The 25,354-nt window shown below is 50.5% G+C and overlaps 1 protein-coding gene across 1 annotated transcript in view; it reads right to left on the reverse strand.

Moving 5' to 3' along the window:
- LOC120946665 (tetratricopeptide repeat protein 31-like) overlaps positions 1-25,354 on the reverse strand; it is a 121,529-nt gene that overhangs the window by 36,846 nt on the left and 59,329 nt on the right. Inside the window, exons 6-8 of the mRNA XM_040361281.1 lie at positions 25,148-25,273; positions 22,498-22,543; positions 3,564-3,654 (exon numbers count right to left, since the gene is read on the reverse strand). Of these exons, the coding sequence (XP_040217215.1) occupies positions 3,564-3,654; positions 22,498-22,543; positions 25,148-25,273 (263 nt within the window). The remainder of the gene's footprint in view (positions 1-3,563; positions 3,655-22,497; positions 22,544-25,147; positions 25,274-25,354) is intronic.

Raw genomic sequence — 25,354 nt, forward strand, 5'->3', positions numbered from 1 at the left:
GAGATGTGGACATTACAGTGGGGAGATGTCTGTGGATATTACAGTGGGGGAGATGTGGACATTACAGTGGGGAGATGTCTGTGGATATTACAGTGGGGAGATGTGGACATTACAGTGGGGGAGATGTGGACATTACAGTGGGGAGATGTCTGTGGATATTACAGTGGGGGAGATGTCTGTGGACATTACAGTGGGGGAGATGTGGACATTACAGTGGGGGAGATGTGGACATTACAGTGGGGGAGATGTGGACATTACAGTGGGGAGATGTCTGTGGATATTACAGTGGGGGAGATGTGGACATTACAGTGGGGAGATGTCTGTGGATATTACAGTGGGGGAGATGTGGACATTACAGTGGGGGAGATGTGGACATTACAAAGGGGAGATGTCTGTGGACATTACAGTGGGGGAGATGTGGACATTACAGTGGGGGAGATGTCTGTGGATATTACAGTGGGGGAGATGTGGACATTACAGTGGGGGAGATGTCTGTGGATATTACAGTGGGGGAGATGTGGACATTACAGTGGGGAGATGTGGACATTACAGTATGGGGGGAGATGTCTGTGGACATTACAGTGGGGAGATGTCTGTGGACATTACAGTGGGGGAGATGTGGACATTACAGTGGGGGAGATGTCTGTGGATATTACAGTGGGGGAGATGTGGACATTACAGTGGGGGAGATGTCTGTGGATATTACAGTGGGGAGAGATGTGGACATTACAGTGGGGAGATGTCTGTGGATATTACAATTGGGAGATGTCTGTGGATATTACAGTGGGGGGAGATGTCTGTGGACATTACAGTGGGGGAGATGTGGATATTACAGTGGGGGAGATGTCTGTGGACATTACAGTGGGGAAGATGTCTGTGGACATTAAAGTGGGGGAGATGTCTGTGGACATTACAGTGGGGGAGATGTCTGTGGATATTACAGTGGAGGGAGATGTCTGTGGATATTACAGTGGGGGAGATGTCTGTGGATATTACAGTGGAGGAGATGTCTGTGGATATTACAGTGGGGGAGATGTCTGTGGATATTACAGTTGGGGGAGATGTCTGTGGATATTACAGTGGGGGGAGATGTCTGTGGATATTACAGTAGGGGGAGATGTCTGTGGATATTACAGTAGGGGGAGATGTCTGTGGATATTACAGTAGGGGGAGATGTCTGTGGATATTACAGTGGGGGAGATGTCTGTGGATATTACAGTTGGGGGAGATGTCTGTGGATATTACAGTGGGGGGAGATGTCTGTGGATATTACAGTGGGGGGAGATGTCTGTGGATATTACAGTGGGGGGAGATGTCTGTGGATATTACAGTAGGGGGAGATGTCTGTGGATATTACAGTAGGGGGAGATGTCTGTGGACATTACAGTGGGGGAGATGTGGACATTACAGTGGGGGAGATGTGGACATTACAGTGGGGGGAGATGTGGACATTACAGTGGGGGAGATGTGGACATTACAGTGGGGGAGATGTGGACATTACAGTGGGGGGAGATGTGGACATTACAGTGGGGAGATGTCTGTGGATATTACAGTGGGGGAGATGTGGACATTACAGTGGGGAGATGTCTGTGGATATTACAGTGGGGAGATGTGGACATTACAGTGGGGGAGATGTGGACATTACAGTGGGGAGATGTCTGTGGATATTACAGTGGGGGAGATGTCTGTGGACATTACAGTGGGGGAGATGTGGACATTACAGTGGGGGAGATGTGGACATTACAGTGGGGGGAGATGTGGACATTACAGTGGGGAGATGTCTGTGGATATTACAGTGGGGGAGATGTGGACATTACAGTGGGGAGATGTCTGTGGATATTACAGTGGGGGAGATGTGGACATTACAGTGGGGGAGATGTGGACATTACAAAGGGGAGATGTCTGTGGACATTACAGTGGGGGAGATGTGGACATTACAGTGGGGGAGATGTCTGTGGATATTACAGTGGGGGAGATGTGGACATTACAGTGGGGGAGATGTCTGTGGATATTACAGTGGGGGAGATGTGGACATTACAGTGGGGAGATGTGGACATTACAGTATGGGGGGAGATGTCTGTGGACATTACAGTAGGGGGAGATGTCTGTGGATATTACAGTGGGGGGAGATGTCTGTGGATATTACAGTGGGGGAGATGTGGACATTACAGTGGGGAGAGATGTGGACATTACAGTGGGGGGAGATGTCTGTGGATATTACAGTAGGGGGAGATGTCTGTGGATATTACAGTGGGGGGAGATGTCTGTGGACATTACAGTGGGGGAGATGTGGACATTACAGTGGGGGAGATGTCTGTGGATATTACAGTGGGGGAGATGTGGACATTACAGTGGGGGGGAGATGTGGACATTACAGTGGGGGAGATGTCTGTGGATATTACAGTGGGGGAGATGTGGACATTACAGTGGGGGGGAGATGTGGACATTACAGTGGGGGAGATGTCTGTGGATATTACAGTGGGGAGAGATGTGGACATTACAGTGGGGAGATGTCTGTGGATATTACAGTGGGGGAGACGTCTGTGGATAGTACAGTGGGGAGAGATGTCTGTGGATATTACAGTGGAGGGAGATGTCTGTGGATATTACAGTGGGGGAGATGTCTGTGGATATTACAGTGGAGGAGATGTCTGTGGATATTACAGTGGGGGAGATGTCTGTGGATATTACAGTTGGGGGAGATGTCTGTGGATATTACAGTGGGGGAGATGTGGACATTACAGTGGGGGAGATGTCTGTGGATATTACAGTGGGGGAGATGTCTGTGGATATTACAGTAGGGGGAGATGTCTGTGGATATTACAGTGGGGGAGATGTCTGTGGATATTACAGTGGGGGAGATGTGGACATTACAGTGGGGGAGATGTCTGTGGATATTACAGTGGGGGAGATGTCTGTGGATATTACAGTAGGGGGAGATGTCTGTGGATATTACAGTGGGGGAGATGTCTGTGGATATTACAGTGGGGGAGATGTGGACATTACAGTGGGGGAGATGTCTGTGGATATTACAGTGGGGGAGATGTGGACATTACAGTGGGGAGATGTCTGTGGACATTACAGTGGGGGGAGATGTCTGTGGACATTACAGTGGGGGGAGATGTGGACATTACAGTGGGGGAGATGTCTGTGGACATTACAGTGGGGGAGATGTGGACATTACAGTGGGGAGATGTCTGTGGATATTACAGTGGGGGAGATGTGTGGACATTACAGTGGGGGAGATGTGGACATTACAGTGGGGAGATGTGGACATTACAGTGGGGGAGATGTGGACATTACAGTGGGGGAGATGTGGACATTACAGTGGGGGAGATGTGGACATTACAGTGGGGAGATGTGGACATTACAGTGGGGAGATGTGGATATTATATATGGTGGCGATCCGAAAAATGATCCGATCCGTGGCTCTGATCCGAGGAACGATCAGAACTGTGGGTTTTTCGATCCGTTGCACCCCTAACGCCGACACACACATACCTCCCCAAATTCCCCCCCCTCCCCCCTCTTTCCCCCCGAGGAGACATCTGTAGAACACTTACCTGTAATCTTTCGGATCTAATCTGATGGCCTCACTGAACACGTTGATGGCTTTGGCGTAGTTCCCGTCTTCTACCAACTGAATGCCTTGTTCTGGAATAATAGAAAATAATTAGAAACCCAACGTTGTGAATCCACCTGGACATGAATTCTATAAAATCTACATTCCCGATGTAAGCGAGAAGTCCGCAAGGAGAGACATGAGAATCCAAAACACGTCAGATGTAAAGAGAGCCTGTCACGGCTCCCAACAGCGCCGGCACAAGAGGCCGAGACAAGGGGTGGGCAAGACGGACAGGTGCCCCAGGCACAGAGAATAGACACGGTGCCGTACACCCATTATACAGCATGCATTAGCAGTGGGAGAAGGGGGCGGAGTCAGGGCCAGAAATACCATGAGCCCCGGCGGATCCATTGGAACCAGGCAGCACTTTAAGAGGGGCGGCAACAGGGGCGCCTAAGGACCTGAGGCTCCCTACCTCTAGTGCAGAGTCATCCTTGCATCATGCTTCCGCTCCCAAGCTGGGGCTGTGTGTAGAAGCTCTCCCAGTCCCGGAACAGCACAGGCTTCAATAGTAGGTCAAGGAACTGGTGTGGCGGTGCGCATTTATGTGGGGGAGAGGACATGCAAGCAACTATTTGCAGAGGCAAATGGGCGTATCTGTACGTCCCTTTAAAACTTGCCGCCCAGCGCGCGCATGCGTGCCTGCCGCGTGCCTCGTGAGTGCGCTCGCGGGTCCCAGGAACTCGATGTTCTCGGGCGGCCCGCGATTGCGGTCGGCAAAGGCAGAACAGTGGGGTGCCTTTGTAAACAAGGCATTCACCTGTTCTGCCTAGTGACATATCACTGATCGAATGTTCCCTGTCATGGGGAACAGTGACGTGTCACTGGTAGCTCCTCCCCCTAACAGTTAGAATCACTCCCTAGGACACACTTAAAAGAGTTGTAAAGGAAAACAATTTTTTTTTTGCTGAAATTACTGTTTACAGGGTATAGAGACATAATAGTTAACTGATTCCTTTTAACCACTTCAATACCGGGCTTTAAAACCCACCTCCTTCCCGGGCCTATTCTGGCACTTCTTTCCTTCATGTACAAATCCTCATTCTTTTGCTAGAAAATTACTCAGAACCCCCAAACATTATATATGTTTTTTTAGCAGACACCCTAGGGAATAAAATGGCGGTCATTGCAACTTTTTATCTTGCACCGTATTTGCGCAATAATTTTTCAAACGGCTTTTTTTTGTAAAAAAAATGGTTTCATAAATAAAAAAATAACAAAACAGTAACGTTAGCCCAATTTTTGGGTAAAATATGAAAGATGATGTTACACCGAGTAACTAGATACCTAACATGTCACGCTTTAAAATTGCGTACACTCATGGAATGGCGCCAAACTTCGTTACTTAAAAATCTCCATAGGCGACACTTAAAATTTTTTACAGGTTGCCAGTTTAGAGTTACAGAGGAGGTCTAGTGCTAGAATTGTTGCACACGCTCTAACGCACGCGGCGACACCTCACATGTGTGGTTTGAACGACGTTTACATACGTGGGCGGGACTTACGTGTGCGTACGCTTCTGAGCGCGAGCTACCGGGGACAGGGGCATTTAAAAATTTTTATTATTTATTTTTTATTTTACTTATTTCTTTATTTTTTACACTTTTTTTTTTTTCAATCGCTTTTATTCCTATTACAAGGAATGTACACATCCCTTGTAATAGGAATGTGTGTGACAGGTCCTCTTTAAGGAGAGATGCGGGGTGGTCAATAAGACCCTCACATCTCTCCTCCAGGCTGGAAAGAATGAGATCGTGAAAAAAAATTCACAGATCTCATTCAAACTAGCCGCAATTGCGGTTTGTTTACTTACGGGGACCCGGGCGTGACGTCATCACATCGCGCCCGGGCCTCCGACGGTCATAGAGATGACTGGTGACCAGATGGTCACCAGTCATCTCTATGGCAAACATCCGACGGACGGCGATCATCTCTCCGGGCCCCCGATGGGACGGGAGAGCCCGGACAAGCACCGGATGGCGGCGGGAGGGGGGGGGGATGTCCCCTCCCGCCGCCTGTAAGAACGATCTAGCGGCGGAACCGCCGCTATGATCGTTCTTACGGTGCGCAGGATCGCCGCCGCTAAAAAATGATATCTCAATGATGCCTCCGGGTGCAGGCATCATTGAGATATCCCCCCGCAAAGCCCATCACGTCATATGACGTCCACCCAGGATAGCAGGTCCCCGTTTTGGACGTCATATGACGGCGTGCGGGTGTCAAGTGGTTAAAAATGATTAAAAATAGATAAAAATCAATCATATAATGTGCCTGCAGTTTCAGTTTCGTTTTTGCATGCGGTTTCCTGCTTCTGTGATGTACAGAGACTCAGAGCCAATACAGGGCAGTGATGGTTTGTAAAACGAAACTGATTGGTGTTGAGGGGTTTTAGACACACAGTAATCACACCTCCTTGATTAGTGACCACAGAGAGAAAGTTCCCATGACTTTTTTCATCAGGAAACAGACAACCAGGAAGTGTTCAGAACAGAGAAGGATTAGAGCAAAAACGAACAATGAGGACATGAAACCAGCACTGCAGTAAGGTAAAGGAAGCTATTTAGCTAAAAAAAAATGTTTTCCTTTAGTGACCCTTTAACCCCTTTCGGCGCCACCTAGTGGTTAACCCCCCCTTCCCTGGCAGTGTCATTTTCACAGTAATCGGTGCATTTTTATAGCACTGATCGCTGTAAAAAAATGACAATGGTCCCAAAAATGTTACAAAAATGTCCGCCATAATGTCGCAGTCACGATAAAAATCGCTGATCGCCGCCATTACTATTAAAAAAAAAAATATTAAGAAAAATGACATAAAACTATCCCCTATTTTGTAGACGCTATAACTTTTGCGCAAACCAATCAATAAACGCTTATTGCAAATTATATGTAGAAGAATACGTATCGGCCTAAACTGAGGGAAAAAATATTTTTTACATATTTTTGGGGGATATTTATTATAGCAAATATTGTTTTTTTTTTTTTCAAAATTGTCGCTCTTTTTTTGTTTATAGCGCAAAAAAATGAAACCACATAGGTGATCAAATACCACCAAAAGAAAGCTCTATTTGTGGAGAAAAAAAGACGTCAATTTTGTTTGGGAGCCACGTCGCACGGCCGCGCAATTGTCAGTTAAAGCAACGCAGTGCCGAATCGCAAAAAGTGCTCTGGTCTTTGGCCAGCCAAATGGTCCGGGGCTGAAGTGGTTAAATAACAAAACATGTCATACTTACCCAAGGGTCTCCCAGCGGCACTACTGGCTCCTCCTCTTCATTGAGTGCCCCCACGGAGAGCTGCTTTCCATGGGGGCACTTGTGCGGGCGCGCTCCCGAGTCCTGCCACTGCGTCCATTGACACAGACAGCAGGACTCGACCCCCCCCCCCCCGGCTTCCGTGTAACTGGATTTGATTGACAGCCGTGGGAGCCAATAGCGCCTGCTGCTAAAAATCTATCCAATGAGGACCCGAGACAGGGGCTGGAGCTGCTGGGTTCGTCTCTGGAACAGGTAAGAAAAAGGGGGGCTCTGGGGGGCATTACAACTTCTTTAAACCATGCTCAATTGGTACCAAGGGGCCCAGAATGCCAAGAAAATATCCCCCCCCCTCACCATTACACCCCCACCACCAGCCTGACACGGTGATACCCCATCCCCCCACCATTACACCCCCACCACCAGCCTGACCCAGTGATACCCCATCCCCCCCACCATTACACCCCCACCACCAGCCTGACCCGGTGATACCCCATCCCCCCACCATTACACTCCCACCACCAGCCTGACCCGGTGATACCCCATCCCCCCACCATTACACCCCCACCACCAGCCTGAACCGGTGATACCCCATCCCCCCCACCATTACACCCCCACCACCAGCCTGACCCGGTGATACCCCATCCCCCCCACCATTACACCCCCACCACCAGCCTGACCCGGTGATACCCCATCCCCTCACCATTACACCCCCACCACCAGCCTGACACGGTGATACCCCATCCCCCCACCATTACACCCCCACCACCAGCCTGAACCGGTGATACCCCATCCCCCCCACCATTACACCCCCACCACCAGCCTGACCCGGTGATACCCCATCCCCCCACCATTACACTCCCACCACCAGCCTGACCCGGTGATACCCCATCCCCCCACCATTACACCCCCACCACCAGCCTGAACCGGTGATACCCCATCCCCCCCACCATTACACCCCCACCACCAGCCTGACCCGGTGATACCCCATCCCCTCACCATTACACCCCCACCACCAGCCTGACACGGTGATACCCCATCCCCCCACCATTACACCCCCACCACCAGCCTGACCCAGTGATACCCCATCCCCCCCACCATTACACCCCCACCACCAGCCTGACCCGGTGATACCCCATCCCCCCCACCATTACACCCCCACCACCAGCCTGACCCGGTGATACCCCATCCCCCCACCATTACACCCCCACCACCAGCCTGACCCGGTGATACCCCATCCCCCCACCATTACACCCCCACCATCAGCCTGACCCGGTGATACCCCATCCCCCCCACCATTACACCCCCACCACCAGCCTGACCCGGTGATACCCCATCCCCCCACCATTACACCCCCACCACCAGCCTGACCCGGTGATACACCATCCCCCCCACCAGCTTGACCCGGTGATACCCCATCCCCCCACCATTACACCCCCACCACCAGCCTGACCCGGTGATACACCATCCCCCCCACCATCACACCCCCACCACCAGCCTGACCCGGTGATACCCCATCCCCCCACCATTACACCCCCACCACCAGCCTGACCCGGTGATACCCCATCCCCCCCACCATTACACCCCCACCACCAGCCTGACCCGGTGATACCCCATCCCCCCACCATTACACCCCCACCACCAGCCTGACCCAGTGATACCCCATCCCCCCACCATTACACTCCCATCACCAGCCTGACCCGGTGATACCCCATCCCCCCCACCATCACACCCCCACCACCAGCCTGACCCGGTGATACCCCATCCCCCCACCATTACACCCCCACCACCAGCCTGACCCGGTGATACCCCATCCCCCCACACCATTACACCCCCACCACCAGCCTGACCCGGTGATACCCCATCCCCCCCCACCATTACACCCCCACCACCAGCCTGACCCAGTGATACCCCATCCCCCCCACCATTACACCCCCACCACCAGCCTGACCCGGTGATACCCCATCCCCCCCACCATTACACCCCCACCACCAGCCTGAACCGGTGATACCCCACCCCCCCCACCATTACACCCCCCACCACCAGCCTGACCCGGTGATACCCCCCCCCCACCTGACCTGGTGATACCCCATCCCCCCCACCATTATACCCCCACCACCAGCCTGACCCGGTGATACCCCATCCCCCCCACCATTACACCCCCACCACCAGCCTGAACCGGTCATACCCCATCCCCCCCACCATTACACCCCCACCACCAGCCTGAACCGGTGATACCCCATCCCCCCCCACCATTACACCCCCACCACCAGCCTGACCCGGTGATACCCCATCCCCCCACCACCAGCCTGACCTGGTGATACCCCATCCCCCCCACCACCAGCCTGAACCGGTGATACACCATCCCCCCCACCATTACACCCCCACCACCAGCCTGAACCGGTGATACACCATCCCCCCCACCATTACACCCCCACCACCAGCCTGACCCGGTGATACCCCATCCCCCCCACCATCAGCCTGACCCGGTAATACCCCATCCCCCACACCATTACACCCCCACCACCAGCCTGACCCGGTGATACCCCATCCCCCCACCACCAGCCTGACCCGGTGATACCCCATCCCCCCCACCATTACACCCCCACCACCAGCCTGACCCGGTGATACCCCATCCCCCCACCATTACACCCCCACCACCAGCCTGACCTGGTGATACCCCATCCCCCCCACCACCAGCCTGACCCGGTGATACCCCATCCCCCCCACCATTACACCCCCACCACCAGCCTGACCCGGTGATACCCCATCCCCCCCACCATTACACCCCCACCACCAGCCTGACCCGGTAATACCCCATCCCCCCCACCATTACACCCCCACCACCAGCCTGAACCGGTGATACCCCATCCTCCCCACCATTACACCCCCACCACCAGCCTGACCCGGTGATACCCCATCCCCCCACCATTACAACCCCACCACCAGCCTGACCCGGTGATACCCCATCCCCCCACCATCAGCCTGACCCGGTGATACCCCATCCCCCCCACCATTACACCCCCACCACCAGCCTGACCAGGTGATACCCCATCCCCCCACCATTACACCCCCAACCTCACCCGGTGATACCCCATCCCCCCCATCACCAGCCTGACCCGGTGATACCCCATCCTCCCCACCATTACACCCCCACCACCAGCCTGACCCGGTGATACCCCATCCCCCCCACCATTACACCCCCGCCAGCCTGACCCGGTGATACCCCATCCCCCCCACCATTACACCCCCACCACCAGCCTGACCCGGTGATACCCCATCCCCCCCACCATTACACCCCCGCCAGCCTGACCCGGTGATACCCCATCCCCCCCACCATTACACCCCCACCACCAGCCTGACACGGTGATACCCCATCCCCCCCACCATTACACCCCCACCACCAGCCTGACCCAGTGATACCCCATCCCCCCCACCATTACACCCCCACCACCAGCCTGACCCGGTGATACCCCATCCCCCCCACCATTACACCCCCACCACCAGCCTGACCCGATGATACAAGGCAGGATGGATCCATGAGCCAAATTCTGACCCCACCATCTGAATGTCGCAGCTGAAATCCAGACTCATCAGACCAGGCAACGTTTTTCCAATCTTCTGTTGTCCAATGTTGGTGATCCTGTGCCAATTGTAGCCTCAGTTTCCTGTTCTGGTGGCACCCCGTGTGGTCTTCTGCTGCTGTAGCCCATATGCTTCAAGGTTGGATGTGTTGTGCGTTCAGAGATGGTATTCTGCATACCTTGGGTGTAACGAGGGGTTATTTGAGTTACTGTTGCCTTTCTATCATCTCCAACCAGTCTGCCCATTCTCCTCTGACCTCAACAAGGCATTTTCCTCCACACAACTGCCGCTCACTAGATATTTTCTCTTTTCCTCACCATTCTCTGTAAACCCCATCTTCCACCAACAACCACCCCAATGTTCAAATTAACTTCAATCCCCCTCTCTTCCCTCATTTCGATACCCGGGTTGAGCTTCAGCAAGTCGTCTTCACCACGTCTAGATGCCTAAATGCATTGAGCTGCTGCCATGTGATTGGCTGATTATCAGTTTGTGTTACCGAGCCGTTGAACAGGCGTACCTAATAAAGTGGCCGGTGGGTGTAGAAGGTGAGGACGATTACCGGCAGACACATTGTATCCTCGTTCTATAGAGTGAAAACAGATGATTGGCCGTCAGACTGAAGGCCGCGGATGTAATGTAGCAGCGCTTGTTCTCTTTCCTCCGCACATCGACCCTCCGACCCGACAACAGAAACATGTGAAAACGATCCAATATCCGCTTCGCCGCATCTGCCGGAGAACAATGAGCGCGGCGGCAAAACACGGCGAGCAAACAAAGAGCGCACACTGACCCTGACATACAAACACACAAGACGTCAAAAGGAATACGCAACGCGTCAGACATTATCTGATGAAAAGCGCCACAAACTAAACAAACGGGTTACAGAGAGTCACCCGCACACACAATACAGGGCCTGGAAAAAGTATTCATACCCCTTGAAATTCTCCACATGTTGTCATGTTACAGCCAAAGACGTAAATGTATTTTTTGGGGATTTTATGTGATAGACCAACACAAAGTGAAGTGGAAGGAAAATGATAAATGGTTTTAATTTTTTATAAATATGTGAAAAGTGTGTGTGGGGGGGGGGGCATTTGTATTCAGCCCCCTTTACTCTGATAACTAAAATCTAGTGGAACCAATTCCCTTCAGAAGTCACCTGATTAGTAAATAGAGTCCACCTGTGTGTAATTTAATCTCAGTATAAATACAGCTGTTCTGTGAAGCCCTCAGAGGTTTGTTAGAGAACCTTAGCGAACAAACAGCATCATGAAGGCCAAGGAACACATCAGACAGGTCAGGGATAAAGTTGTGGAGAAGTATAAAGCAGGGTTAGGTTATAAAAAAAATCTCCCAAGCTTTGAACATCTCACGGAGCTTCTGTTCAATCCATCATCGGAAAATGGAAAGAGATTCTCAATGGGATTTAGGTCTGGACTGTGACTGGGCCATTCTAACACATGGATATGCTTTGATCTAAACCATTCCATTGTAGCTCTGGCTGTATCCAGCCCCGCCCCACTAAAGTTAGAAACACATATCAGGTCACACTTAACCCCTTCAGCGCCCTCTAGTGGTTAACTCCCAAACTGCAATTGTCATTTTCACAGTAAACAATGCATTTTTAGAGCATTTTTTGCTGTGAAAATGACAATGGTCCCAAAAATGTGTCAAAAGTGTCCGCCATAATGTCGCAGTCACGAAAAAAAAATCGCTGATCGCCGCCATTAGTAGTAAAAAAAAAAAATATTAATAAAAATGCAATAAAACTATCTCCTATTTTGTAAACGCAAACCAATCGATAAGCGCTTATTGCCAAAAATAGGTAGAATACGTATCGGCCTAAACTGAGAAAAAATAAAGTTTTTTATATCTTTTTTGAGGATATTTATTATAGCAAAAAGTAAAAAATATTGGGCCAGATTCTCAGTGGAGATACGACATCTCCAGATACGCCGTCGTATCTCTGAGTCGCGCCGTCGTATCTATGTGTCTGATTCTTAGAATCAGTTACGCATAGATTTCCCTTAGATCTGACAGGCTTAAGTCTCTTACGCCGTCGGATCGTAACTGCATTTTTACGCTGACCGCTAGGGGCGTGTACGCTGATTTACGCATCGAAATATGTAAATCAGCAAGATACGGGGAATTCACCAACGTACGCCCGGCCTACGCAGTACATTTACGCCGTTTACGGTAGGCTTTTCCCGGCGTATAGTTACCCCTGCTATATGGTGGCGTAAGTGCGGCGTACCAATGTTAAGTATGGCCGTCGTTCCCGCGTTGAAATTTGAAAAAGTTACGTCGTTTGCGTAAGTCGACCGTGAATGGGGCTGGACGTCATTTATGTTCACGTCGAAACCAATGATGTCCTTGCGGCGTATTAGGAGCAATGCACCCTGGGAAATTCCATGGACGGCGCATGCGCCGTTCGGGAAAAACGTCAATCACGTTGGGTCACATAACATTAATATAAAACACGCCCCCCTGTCCCACATTTGAATTAGGCGGGCTTACGCCGGCCGATTTACGCTACGCCGCCGCAACTTACGGAGCAAGTGCTTTGAGAATACAGCACTTGCCCGTCTAAGTTGCGGAGGCGTAACGTAAATCGGATACGTTACGCCGCCGCAAAGATAGGCGGATCTACGTGAATCTATCCCATTGTTTTTTTTTTTTCAAAATTGTCGCTCTATTTTTGTTTATAGCGCAAAAAATAAAAACCGCAGAGGTGATCAAATACCACCAAAAGAAAGCTCTATTTGTGGGGAAAAAAGGACGCCAATTTTGTTTGGGAGCCACGTCGCACGACCACGCAATTGTCTGTTAAAGCGACGCAGTGCCGAATCGCAAAAACTGGCCAGGTCCTTTAACCTGCATAAAGGTCCGGGTCTTAAGTGGTTAACTGACACAATCCTGCAGCAGGATACTGATGTGAAATGTGTGTAATGTGTATGAACCGGTGTCCTTATCACGATCGGTCTTCCCCTCGGAGTAATGACGGAAGGAGATAAGTAGAATTTTCTGTCACCACCCGGGAGAGACAGAACTCCATTAAAAATTCCACAGATGAACGTCTGACAGCCGGCTATGAAAATAAACTTCCCGTGACGAATCGCCCCAAAAAGATGGTGTGAGATAACGGACCCTGAATGGCACTTTAGGCAGCCCAGAGGATGAATGAAAGATCTGATTTGCCCAGTAAGATTATATATATATATATATCAGGGTTTGACAAATTTGCTTGGAATCTAGGAGCCAGCTAAAAAAGTTAGGAGCCAGAAAACGCGCCCCGTCCCGACGAGCTTGCGCGCAGAAGCGAACACATACGTGAGCAGCGACCGCATATGTAAACGGTGTTCAAACCACACATGTGAGGTATCGCCGCGATCGGTAGAGTGAGAGCAATAATTCTAGCCCTAGTCCTCCTCTGTAACTCAAAACATGCAACCTGTAGATTTTTTAAAACGTCGCCTATGAAGATTTTAAAGGGTAAAAGTTTGTCGGCATTCCACGAGCGGACGCAATTTTGAAGCGTGACATGTTGGGTATGAATTTACTTTGCGTAACATTATCTTTCATAATATTAAAAAAAATGGGGATAACTTTACTGTTGTCTTATTTTTTTATTAAAAAAAGTGTAATTTTTTCCCAAAAAACTGCGCTTGTAAGACCGCTGCGCAAATACGGCATGACAGAAAGTATTGCAACAGTCGCCATTTTATTCTCTAGGGTGTTAGGATAAAAAATATATATAATGTTTGGGGGTTCTAATTAGAGGGAAGAAGATGGCAGTGAAAATAGTGAAAAATTACATTAGAATTGCTGCTTAACTTGTAATACCAACAGCCACCACCAGATGGCGCCAACTTACACATCTGGTGGTAATAACTTGTAATACCAACAGCTCACCACCAGATGGCGCCAGCTCACAAAAGCCAAATGCCCCCCTTCCAAGTCGCCAGGACCCTATTTCTAGTCGCCATGGCGACCTGGCACCCGGGATTTGTCAAGCCCTGTATATATATATATATATATAAAAATGAGGAAAGTCCTCATCCAGAGAACTCATCACAGTTGGGCTTCTACAACAATCTATACATTTAGAGGCCATTTATAGCAGAGACGCTACTGCTCTCTGCTATACACACACACACTGCAATAATAGGGCTCCTCCCCTCGGCACGGGTTTCCTGCCAATTCAAAAATTATCAAATTGTAAAAAAAAAAAAAAATGTAGTCGTGTCCAAATATAGTCAATAACGTCACTGGGAGACCCCGCCCCTTTCAGTTGCCATCCACCACAGCTGTTAAAAGTGGCCGGGCAGTCGTCGGGATAAGATTGCGTTGACAGGTTTTCTTTTTTCTTTTGGTGGTCGTTGGGAATTAGGATTGACGTGGATCTATGTACCTCCTACTCATTCACATTGGGAGTACCCTTATTGTCAAAGGAGGCTTCTAGATAAGCCCCCCAGCCTGTAGACCCCCACAACCACCAGGCCAGGGTTGTGGGGAAGAGGCCCTTGTTCTTATTAACATGACAAGGAGGGGAGGTCACCTCACCACATCCTGATATAGGGATGAGCCCGATGTTTGAGTCGAACATCGGGTGTTCGCCGAATAGTGAACATTATGCGTTTTTTAAATAAAGGACTTGACCCAAAGTATCTCTTGTCTTTTTTACAATTTTTGATACTTTTTTGGTGAAATGGTAGGGGTACAATGTACCCATTACCAATTCACATGGGGGGGGGGGTGGGATCTGGGGGTCCCCTTGCTAAAGGGGCTTCCAGATTCCGATAAGCCCCCCGCCCGCAGACCCCCACAACCACCGGGCAAGGGTAGTGGGGAGGAGGCCCTTGTCCCCATCAACATGGGGACAAGGTGCTTTGTGGTCAGTCAGACCCCAAAGCATCCTCCCCATGTTGAAGGCATGTGGTCTGGTACGGTTCAGGAGGGGGGGCGCACTCTTTCCCCCCCTCTTTTCCTGCGGTCTGCCAGGTTGCGTGCTCGGATAAGGGTCTGGTATGGATTTTGAGGGGGACCCCTACGCCATTATTTTTTTTTGGTTTGGGGTTCCCCTTAATATTCATACCAGACCCAAAGCAGCTGGTAATGGACTGGGGGGGGGGAACCCATGACATTTTTTTCAATTACTTTTATCTGTATTGCCGGGACCTGACAATTCATTATAGCCGCGAGTAGTTTTTTTTTTCCTTTAGAAATGTCATTTTGTGCAGGGACAGTTCTAAACACAGGAACAAGCGCTACTTTACAGGCATACTATAGACACCCCCCAGGTACGAAATTTCTAAATTTTCTCGATTACTCTGTTCGTAACATGATGTATGAATAAAGGAGAGTCAAATAAGTCACAGCATTCCCTTCCCCAGTCAGGAACTGTGTTACAGTGAGTGTAGTCCGTGAAAAAACTTTTCCCATTGGAGGAGAAGACAGGAAGGCGTGTGTCCCTATTGGATCCTCTTTAGTGCAGTTGAGCCTGGAGAACAGATGCAGTTACCCCCCCCCCCCCCCCCCACAGCGCTGGAAGTTCAGCAGCAGGAAGAGGAAGGGGAAGCTCTGCGGGTTTTAGAGCACATGTCTGTATTTGTATTACAAATGGAGATTATGAAATGGCGATTAGCGCTGACGAGTTGTACCGTGGACTTGCTGGGACTCCATTTTGCTGATTGGTTTGGCACAGTACAAAGTTCTGAAAGGAATAGTGCCCCACTGCTAATAGCAATGGGAAGAATAGTGCCCCATCAATGGTGTCAGTGGGAGGAATAGTGCCCCATTGATGGTATCAGTCGGTGGAATAATGCCCATTGATTGTATCGGGTCAGGGGAATAGTGCTCCATCAATGGTGTCAGTTGGTAGAATAGTGCCGTATCGATGGTGTCAGTTGGTAAAATGGTGTCCCATTGATGGTGTCAGTGGGAGGAATGGTGCCCCATTGATGAGTCAGTGGGAAAAAATAGCGCCTCATCAATGGTGTCAGTTTGTGGAATAGTGACCCATCGATGATATCATTGGGGGGAATAGTGCCCCATCAATGGTGTCAGTTGGTGGAATAGGGATTAAATGGGGATTTATTAGGAGCAGATTTCTGATGTACAAGTTCAAACGAAGACGACTGTAAATTCATTTCCTGTACAGCAGGGGTCTCCAAACTTTCTAAGCAAAGGGCCAGTTTACCGTCCTTCAGACTTTAGGGGGGCCGCACTGTGGCCATTGGGAACAGAAAATGGCCTGGCATCAGTGGGCATAAATAATGCCCCATCATTGGTTTGAATGGAAAGGAATTGTGCCCCATTGCTAATAGCAATGGGAAGAATAGTGCCCCATGAATGGTGTCAGTTGGAGGAATAGTGCCCCATTGACGGTATCAGTTGGTGGAATAATGCCCATTGATTGTATCAGGTCAGAGGAATAGTGCCCCATCGATGGTGTCAGTTGGTGGAATAGTGCCCCATTGATGGTGTCAGTTGGTGGAATAGTGCCCCATCAATGATGTCAGTTGGTGGAATAGTGCCCCATCAATGATATCATTAGGAGGAATAGTGCCCCATCGATGGTGTCAGTTGGTGGAATAGTACTCCATTGATGGTGTCAGTTGGTGGAATAGTGCCACATCAATGATATCATTGGGAGGAATAGTGCCCCATCGATGGTGTCAGTTGGTGGAATAGTACTCCATTGATGGTGTCAGTTGGTGGAATAGTGCCCCATCGATGATGTCAGATGGTGGAATAGTGCCCCATCAATGATATCATTGGTAGGAATAGTGCCCCATCAATGGTGTCAGTTGGTGGAATAGTACTCCATTGATGCTTTCAATTGGTGAAATAGTGCCCCATTGATGGTGTCAGAGGGAAGAATGGTGCCCCATTGATGTATCAGTCGAAAAAAATAGCACCTCATCAAAGGTGTCAGTTGGTGGAATAGTACTCCATTGATGGTGTCAGTTGGTGGAATAGTACTCCATTGATGGTGTCAGTTGGTGGAATAGTACTCCATTGATGGTGTCAGTTGGTGGAATAGTACTCCATTGATGGTGTCAGTTGGTGGAATAGTACTCCATTGATGGTGTCAGTTGGTGGAATAGTACTCCATTGATGGTGTCAGTTGGTGGAATAGTACTCCATTGATGGTGTCAGTTGGTGGAATAGTACTCCATTGATGGTGTCAGTTGGTGGAATAGTACTCCATTGATGGTGTCAGTTGGTGGAATAGTACTCCATTGATCATGTCAGTGGGAGGAATAGTACCCCAAGGTCCAGATATATCCAAGCCAAGGGCCACATCCAGCCCCTGGGCCACAGTTTGGAGTCCACTGCTGTACAGGATCTCATCTAGACATCTAGAAGAGGCTCGGTTGAGAATATATGAAGAGCATTTAGAGGGTCAATCTGACATCTGTTATTAAACCAATTGTGTGGAGTTCTAGAGAAACTTTGGGGTTAATTTACTAAAAATGGAGAGTGCGAAATCTGGTGCAGCTCTGTATAGAAACCAATTAGCTTCCAGGTTTTTTGGTAATTGAAGAAGCTGAAGTTAGAAGATAATTGGCTCCCATGCACTACATCACGCAGATTTTGCACTCTCCAGTGTAAGTATATCAACCCTTTCGTGACTGTAAACTGGAAATACCGACCAATGGGAGGCCAAACTGAAAACAACACACCAATATTACCACTGACAGCCAGAAAGGTCATCAAAAAGCTCAGATCACCGAAAACTGAACTTTCAACTCAATGGCCCAGATCCACAGAGTGTGGGCGCACATTACGCTGCAGTAGAGTAACCAATGTACGCTACGCCAACGCAGCGCAGAGAGGCAAGCAATGCATTCAGCAAGCCAGCGCTCCCAACGCTGCGCCAGCATGGCGTGGGATTCGAAGGCGTAGGTGGAAGTGGGCGTGACCCATGCAAATGAGGCGTGACCCTATGCAAATGATGGGCCGAGCGCCAGACAGATACGTATCACGAACTGCGCATGCGCCGTGACGTGGACGCATCCCCCTGCGCCTGCTCACAACCATGTCAGAACAACTGCCTAAACTACGCCAGATCACTGCGTACGGCGTGAACGTAACCTACGCCCAGCCAGACACACGTCCAACGTAAAATATGCCGGCTTGTGTTCCCTGGTGCAGACCTGTGCATGTCTGCTGCTGAGTTACACCTCCTTTATGGGGAATAACTTTACGCCAGACGTACAACTTACGCGCACCTTGCGTAGCCTGCGTCAGGCGCACGCAGGTTCGTGAATCGGCGTATTTGCATGTTTGAATGACTAATCAATGGCAGCGGCACCATGCACCCAGCCTAAATGTGCGCCCACCCTACGCCGGCGTAAGCAAGATACATCGGCGGGGTGTAGCCTGGTTTTAGGCGCATATCTGGTTGTGGGTCTGGCGCACACAGATACGACGGCGCACATTTGCACTTACGTCGGCGTAACTTGTTATACATCGGCGTAAGTGCTTTGTGAATCCGGGCCTATGAATCCCCAATTTGCTATACCAGAGAGCGGCGTGCATGGAGTGGTGCCCGTGACTGGCACCCTCTGTACTATTGTGGGAGAACTTATTGTTCTCAGCAGCCCTTCCGGGGGTGAGCGCTACATTCGAGTTTACCAGAGCAGCTTAACCCCTTCCTGTCTAAGGGTAAAAAGGCAGAAATAGGCAGGGAATGTACCTTAGGTTAATAATAGTGGTAATATTCTTAACTAGGTACATTTTTTTTTTCTTTGTTTTTCGGGTTTATATTCCTGTACTTAATTTGATATGCTGCAGGTCCGAATTATTGTTTGTATTTTTTTTTTCTAATCTGGTGGGATGTCTAGATTAGTTCTCTTATGCCCCATACACACGATAGAATCCATCCGCTGAAAAATCCCAGCGAATGGGTTTCAGCGGATAGATCCTATGGTGTGTACACTCCAGCGGATCTGTTTCCGCGGATATTTATCCCCTGGGATGGATTTCCAGCGGATAAATATTTGATGACATGCTATCAAATCTATCCGCTGGAATCCATCCCAACGGATGGATCCGCTCGTCTGTACAGACTCACCGGATCCATCCGTCCGAAGGGATCCCCCGCATGCGTCGTAATGATTCGACGCATGCGTGGAATTCCTTATATGACAGCGTCGCGCACGTCGCCGCTTCATAATTGCGGCGACGGCGCGACACGTCATCACCAGAGGATTTCGGCGCGGATTTCGATTCGATGGTGAGTACACTCCATCGGATGGAAATCCACGCAAATCCTCGAGAGGATTTATCCGCGGATACGGTCCGCTGGACCGTATCCGCGGATAAATCCTCTTGTGTGTATGGGGCACTGTAACATATAACTATTCCTTCTCTTGATACTGTTTACTGTATATTGTTTATATGTTCTGTTATAATTGAAAACATCTTTGAGTAAAGAATTATATAAAAAAAAAAATGTTAATGCCTGAGCACAATTTTGCAGCTTTGACGCGTGTTAGTAAAACTGTCCATATCATCACAACTACTTTGTGCATCCAGGTAAATTATATCTTGCTTTTTTCAAGACATATTGGGCTTTCCTTTGGTGGTAAATGGTAATGGATATCTCCTGATTTATTATCAAAGGAAAACTGCCCCAAAAAAAAAAAAGCATACAGAGGCTGGAACAAACATACAGAGGACGGGACGTACACACAGAGGACGGGACGAACACACAGAGGACGGGACGTACATACAGAGGACGGGACGTACACACAGAGGACGGGACGTACACACAGAGGACGGGAGGTACACACAGAGGACGGGAGGTACACACAGAGGACGGGGCGTACACACAGAGGACGGGACGTACACACAGAGGACGGGACGTACACACAGAGGACGGGAGGTACACACAGAGGACGGGAGGTACACACAGAGGACGGGAGGTACACACAGAGGGCGGGACGTGCACACAGAGGACGGGACGTACACACAGAGGGCAGGGCGTGCACACAGAGGACGGGACGTACACACAGAGGACGGGACGTACACACAGAGGACGGGACGTACACACAGAGGACGGGGCGTACACACAGAGGACGGGACGTACACACAGAGGACGGGGCGTACACACAGAGGACGGGAGGTACACACAGAGGACGGGAGGTACACACAGAGGACGGGAGGTACACACAGAGGACGGGAGGTACACACAGAGGACGGGAGGTACACACAGAGGACGGGAGTACACACAGAGGACGGGAGGCACACAGAGGACGGGAGGTACACACAGAGGACGGGAGGTACACACAGAGGGCGGGAGGTACACACAGAGGGCGGGACGTGCACACAGAGGACGGGAGGTACACACAGGGGACGGGACGTACACACAGGGGACGGGACGTACACACAGAGGGCGGGACGTACAGACAGAGGACGGGACGTGCACACAGAGGACGGGACGTACACACAGAGGACGGGAGGTACACACAGAGGACGGGACGTACACACAGAGGACGGGACGTACACACAGAGGACGGGACGTACACACAGAGGGCGGGACGTACACACAGAGGACGGGACGTACACACAGAGGGCGGGACGTACACACAGAGGACGGGAGGTACACACAGAGGACGGGAGGTACACACAGAGGACGGGAGGTACACACAGAGGACGGGACGTACACACAGAGGACGGGAGGTGCACACAGAGGACGGGAGGTGCACACAGAGGACGGGACGTACACACAGAGGACGGGACGTACACACAGAGGGCGGGACGTACATACAGAGGACGGGACGTACATACAGAGGACGGGACGTACACAGAGGACGGGAGGTACACACAGAGGACGGGACGTACATACAGAGGACGGGACGTACACACAGAGGACGGGACGTACACAGAGGACGGGAGGTACACACAGAGGACGGGACGTACACACAGAGGACAGGACGTACACACAGAGGGCGGGACGTACATACAGAGGACGGGACGTACACACAGAGGACGGGACGTACACACAGAGGACGGGACGTACACACAGAGGACGGGACGTGCACACAGAGGACGGGACGTACACACAGAGGACGGGACGTACACACAGAGGACGGGACGTACACACAGAGGGCGGGACGTACACACAGAGGACGGGAGGTACACACAGAGGACGGGAGGTACACACAGAGGACGGGACGTACACACAGAGGACGGGACGCACACACAGAGGACGGGACGTACACACAGAGGACGGGACGCACACACAGAGGACGGGACGTACACACAGAGGACGGGACGTACACACAGAGGACGGGACGCACACACAGAGGACGGGACGCACACACAGAGGACGGGACGTACACACAGAGGACGGGAGGTACACACAGAGGACGGGACGCACACACAGAGGACGGGACGCACACACAGAGGACGGGACGTACACACAGAGGACGGGAGGTACACACAGAGGACGGGACGCACACACAGAGGACGGGACGCACACACAGAGGACGGGACGTACACACAGAGGACGGGACGCACACACAGAGGACGGGAGGTACACACAGAGGACGGGACGTACACACAGAGGACGGGGCGTACACACAGAGGACGGGACGTACACACAGAGGGCGGGACGTACACACAGAGGACGGGAGGTACACACAGAGGACGGGAGGTGCACACAGAGGACGGGACGCACACACAGAGGACGGGACGTACACACAGAGGACGGGACGCACACACAGAGGACGGGAGGTACACACAGAGGACGGGACGTACACACAGAGGACGGGGCGTACACACAGAGGACGGGACGTACACACAGAGGGCGGGAGGTACACACAGAGGACGGGAGGTACACACAGAGGACGGGACGTACACACAGAGGACGGGACGTACACACAGAGGACGGGACGTACACACAGAGGACGGGACGTACACACAGAGGACGGGACGTACAGACAGAGGGCGGGACGTACACACAGAGGGCGGGACGTACACACAGAGGACGGGACGTACACACAGAGGACGGGACGAACTTACCGGCAAGGTTTTGGCTTCTTTGGATTGAGGAATCTGTGCAATCGCCCTAAAAGTAATTATAGGGAAATATATCAGACGTATATTTATGATAAGTTGTCCTGTTATCTGTTTTTAAGTGTTTGTGTCAAACCAAATGCAAAATATTCACCTATAACATGACAATCAGAAAATATTAAGAAATATTGAAAAATTTTGATTCCACATTTTATTTGCCAAGAACAGACCCACCAAGCGTCTCAGCAGGGGCTTCTCCGTGATTTTGGATCTACAGAGGTTCGTCTGTGCACCACCAGGGGGCGATCGGGACCCTCCCATACTTCTCCCCCATAATCCCCCCACCCCTCTTTTTTGTCTCTTTTCTTCTCTTCTATGGATCTACCTATCCTATGAGGATTATGATTATTGGCTAATCCCCACTTCAATGCTGCAATAAATCAATAAACCACCCTGTACATTTAGGATTTCCCAGGGATGGGCGGAGCACGACATCACTCTCCCCGCAGGCGGAAGCCGAGGGAAAGGCAAGAAAGTTTATTTCATTTTCAGCCTACACAATTTTTTGTATTTTGAAGTGGTTCTGAAATCCTGACTGGACGTCTATTGACGTCCTGCGGAATTTCATGCCGCGTGCACCCGTGGGGGCGCGCAGCGATCGGTGATGCGGGGTGTCAGTCTGACACCCTGCATCTCCAATCTCGGTAAAGAGCCTCCGGCGGAGGCTCTTTACCATGTGATCAGCTGTGTCCAATCACGGCTGATCACTATGTAAACAGGAAGAGCCGTTGATCAGCGGCTCTCCTGACAGATCCCCCTCGGATCACCACACTGGACCACCAGGGAAGGGCAAAAAAAAAGGGGGGCAATAAAAAAAATAAAAGTCAGTAAAAAAAATAAAAAAACGGGCAGTAAAAAAAAAAGATGCCAATCAGTGCCCACAAATGGGCACTGACTGGCAACATGGATCCATCAGTGCCACCCCACAGTGTCCATCAGTTCCACCCCACAGTGCCCATCCATGCCCAGTGCCCACCTATCAGTGCCCATCTGTGCCACCCATAAGTACCCATCAGTGCCACCCATAAGTGCCGCCCATGAGTGCCCATCTGTGCCGCCTATGAGTGCCCATCAGTGCCGCATACCAACGCCGCCAATCAGTGCCCATCAGTACTACCTCATCGGTGCCCATCAGTGCCGCCATATCAGTGCCCGTAATTGAAAGATAAAACTTACTTATTTACAAAAAAATTAGCAGAAACAAATAAAAACTTAATTTTTTTCAAAATATTCAGTCTTTTTTTTAAGTTGTTGCGCACAAAAAAAAAAAAAACGCAGAGGTAATCAAATACCACCAAAAGAAATCTCTATTTGTGGGGAAAAAGGACGCCAATTTTGTTTGGGTACAGTGTAGCATGACCGCTCAATTGCCATTCAAAGTGCGACAGTGCTGAAAGCTGAAAATTGGCTTGGGCGGAAAGGTGCGTAAGTGCCTGGTATGGAAGTGGTTAAACTTCTCCACAACTTTATTCCTGACCTGTCTGGTGTGTTCCTTGGCCTTCATGATGCTGTTTGTTCACTAAGGTTCTCTAACAAACCTCCGAGGGCTTCACAGAACAGCTGTATTTATACTGAGATTAAATTACACACAGGTGGACTCTATTTACTAATTAGGTGACTTCTGAAGGCAATTGGTTCCATTAGATTTTAGTTGGGGGTATCAGAGTAAAGGGGGCTGAATACAAATGTACCCCCCCCCACACACACTTTTCACATATTTATTTGTAAAAAATAAATAAAAAACATTTATAAATTTTCCTTCCACTTCACCACTACCGTATTTATCGGCGTATACCGCGCACTTTCCCCCCCTTAAAATCAGGGGAAAATCGTGGGTGCTCGATATACGCCGATCCCCGCTGTCTCCGACATTGTCCGAGCCGAGTGTACTTGCGCACTCGGCTAGGCTCAGCCACGCTCGTCTCCACCCACAGCCACGCAAGAGGAGCCGAGAGAAGCCGAGTGCGCAGGAAATCCAGCTCTGCACAGCGTGCCAAATTCAAACACACAACGCTGCAACCCCGCAGACGGACACCCACAAGGCTCGATGGACCCCGTGCAAGGCCGCCGATGGACGCCGCGCAAGACAGCAGACAGACACCGACAAGGCTGGACGGACCCCGCGCAAGGCCGCAGACGGACGCCGGACAAGGCCGCCGATGGACGCAGGGCAAGACATCCAAAATGTAAGTTTTTTTCCCTAAACTTCCCTTCTCAGCTTGGGGTGCGCGCTTTACGCCGGCGCACGGTATATATGTTGATAAATACGGTATGTGCCACTTTGTGTTGGTCTATCGCATAAAATCCCAATAAAATACATTTACGTTTTTGGTTGTAACATGAGAAAATGTGGAAAATTCCAAGGGGTATGAATACTTTTTCTAGGCACTGTACGTGATCGTGCGCGGGGAGGGCCGCCCTGTAAATCTGCTACGACGCGGCCCCGAAGTGGTGAAATAAATGTCCCCGCATGCATTTATTCACAGGAAACAAAAGGCAAATGACACATTGTAATCACCCAAAGAGCGGTATTGGCCGTGTGATTGGAGGACGTTATTCATGGTGGAGTTGGGTTGTCTTCCTCTATAGGAATTACCTCTTGCATCTTCCCTTCGTTCTCCTTGTTGGCGCTGTGCTTGGTGTCGAGTTTATTCCTGCTCTTTGGTCTGATGTGACTGGCGGCGTTGGCAACGAACGCGCTGTTTACGTCCCACTCGGGTTCCTGCCAAGAGAGAGGACAGAAGGGTGAATGTTCTGACATGTGGGTGAGGGCGGCACTGGGGACAGGCCGACACTCGTCTCT

Source organism: Rana temporaria, chromosome 8 (assembly GCF_905171775.1).
Source record: "Rana temporaria chromosome 8, aRanTem1.1, whole genome shotgun sequence".
Classification (NCBI taxonomy): Eukaryota; Metazoa; Chordata; class Amphibia; order Anura; family Ranidae; genus Rana; species Rana temporaria.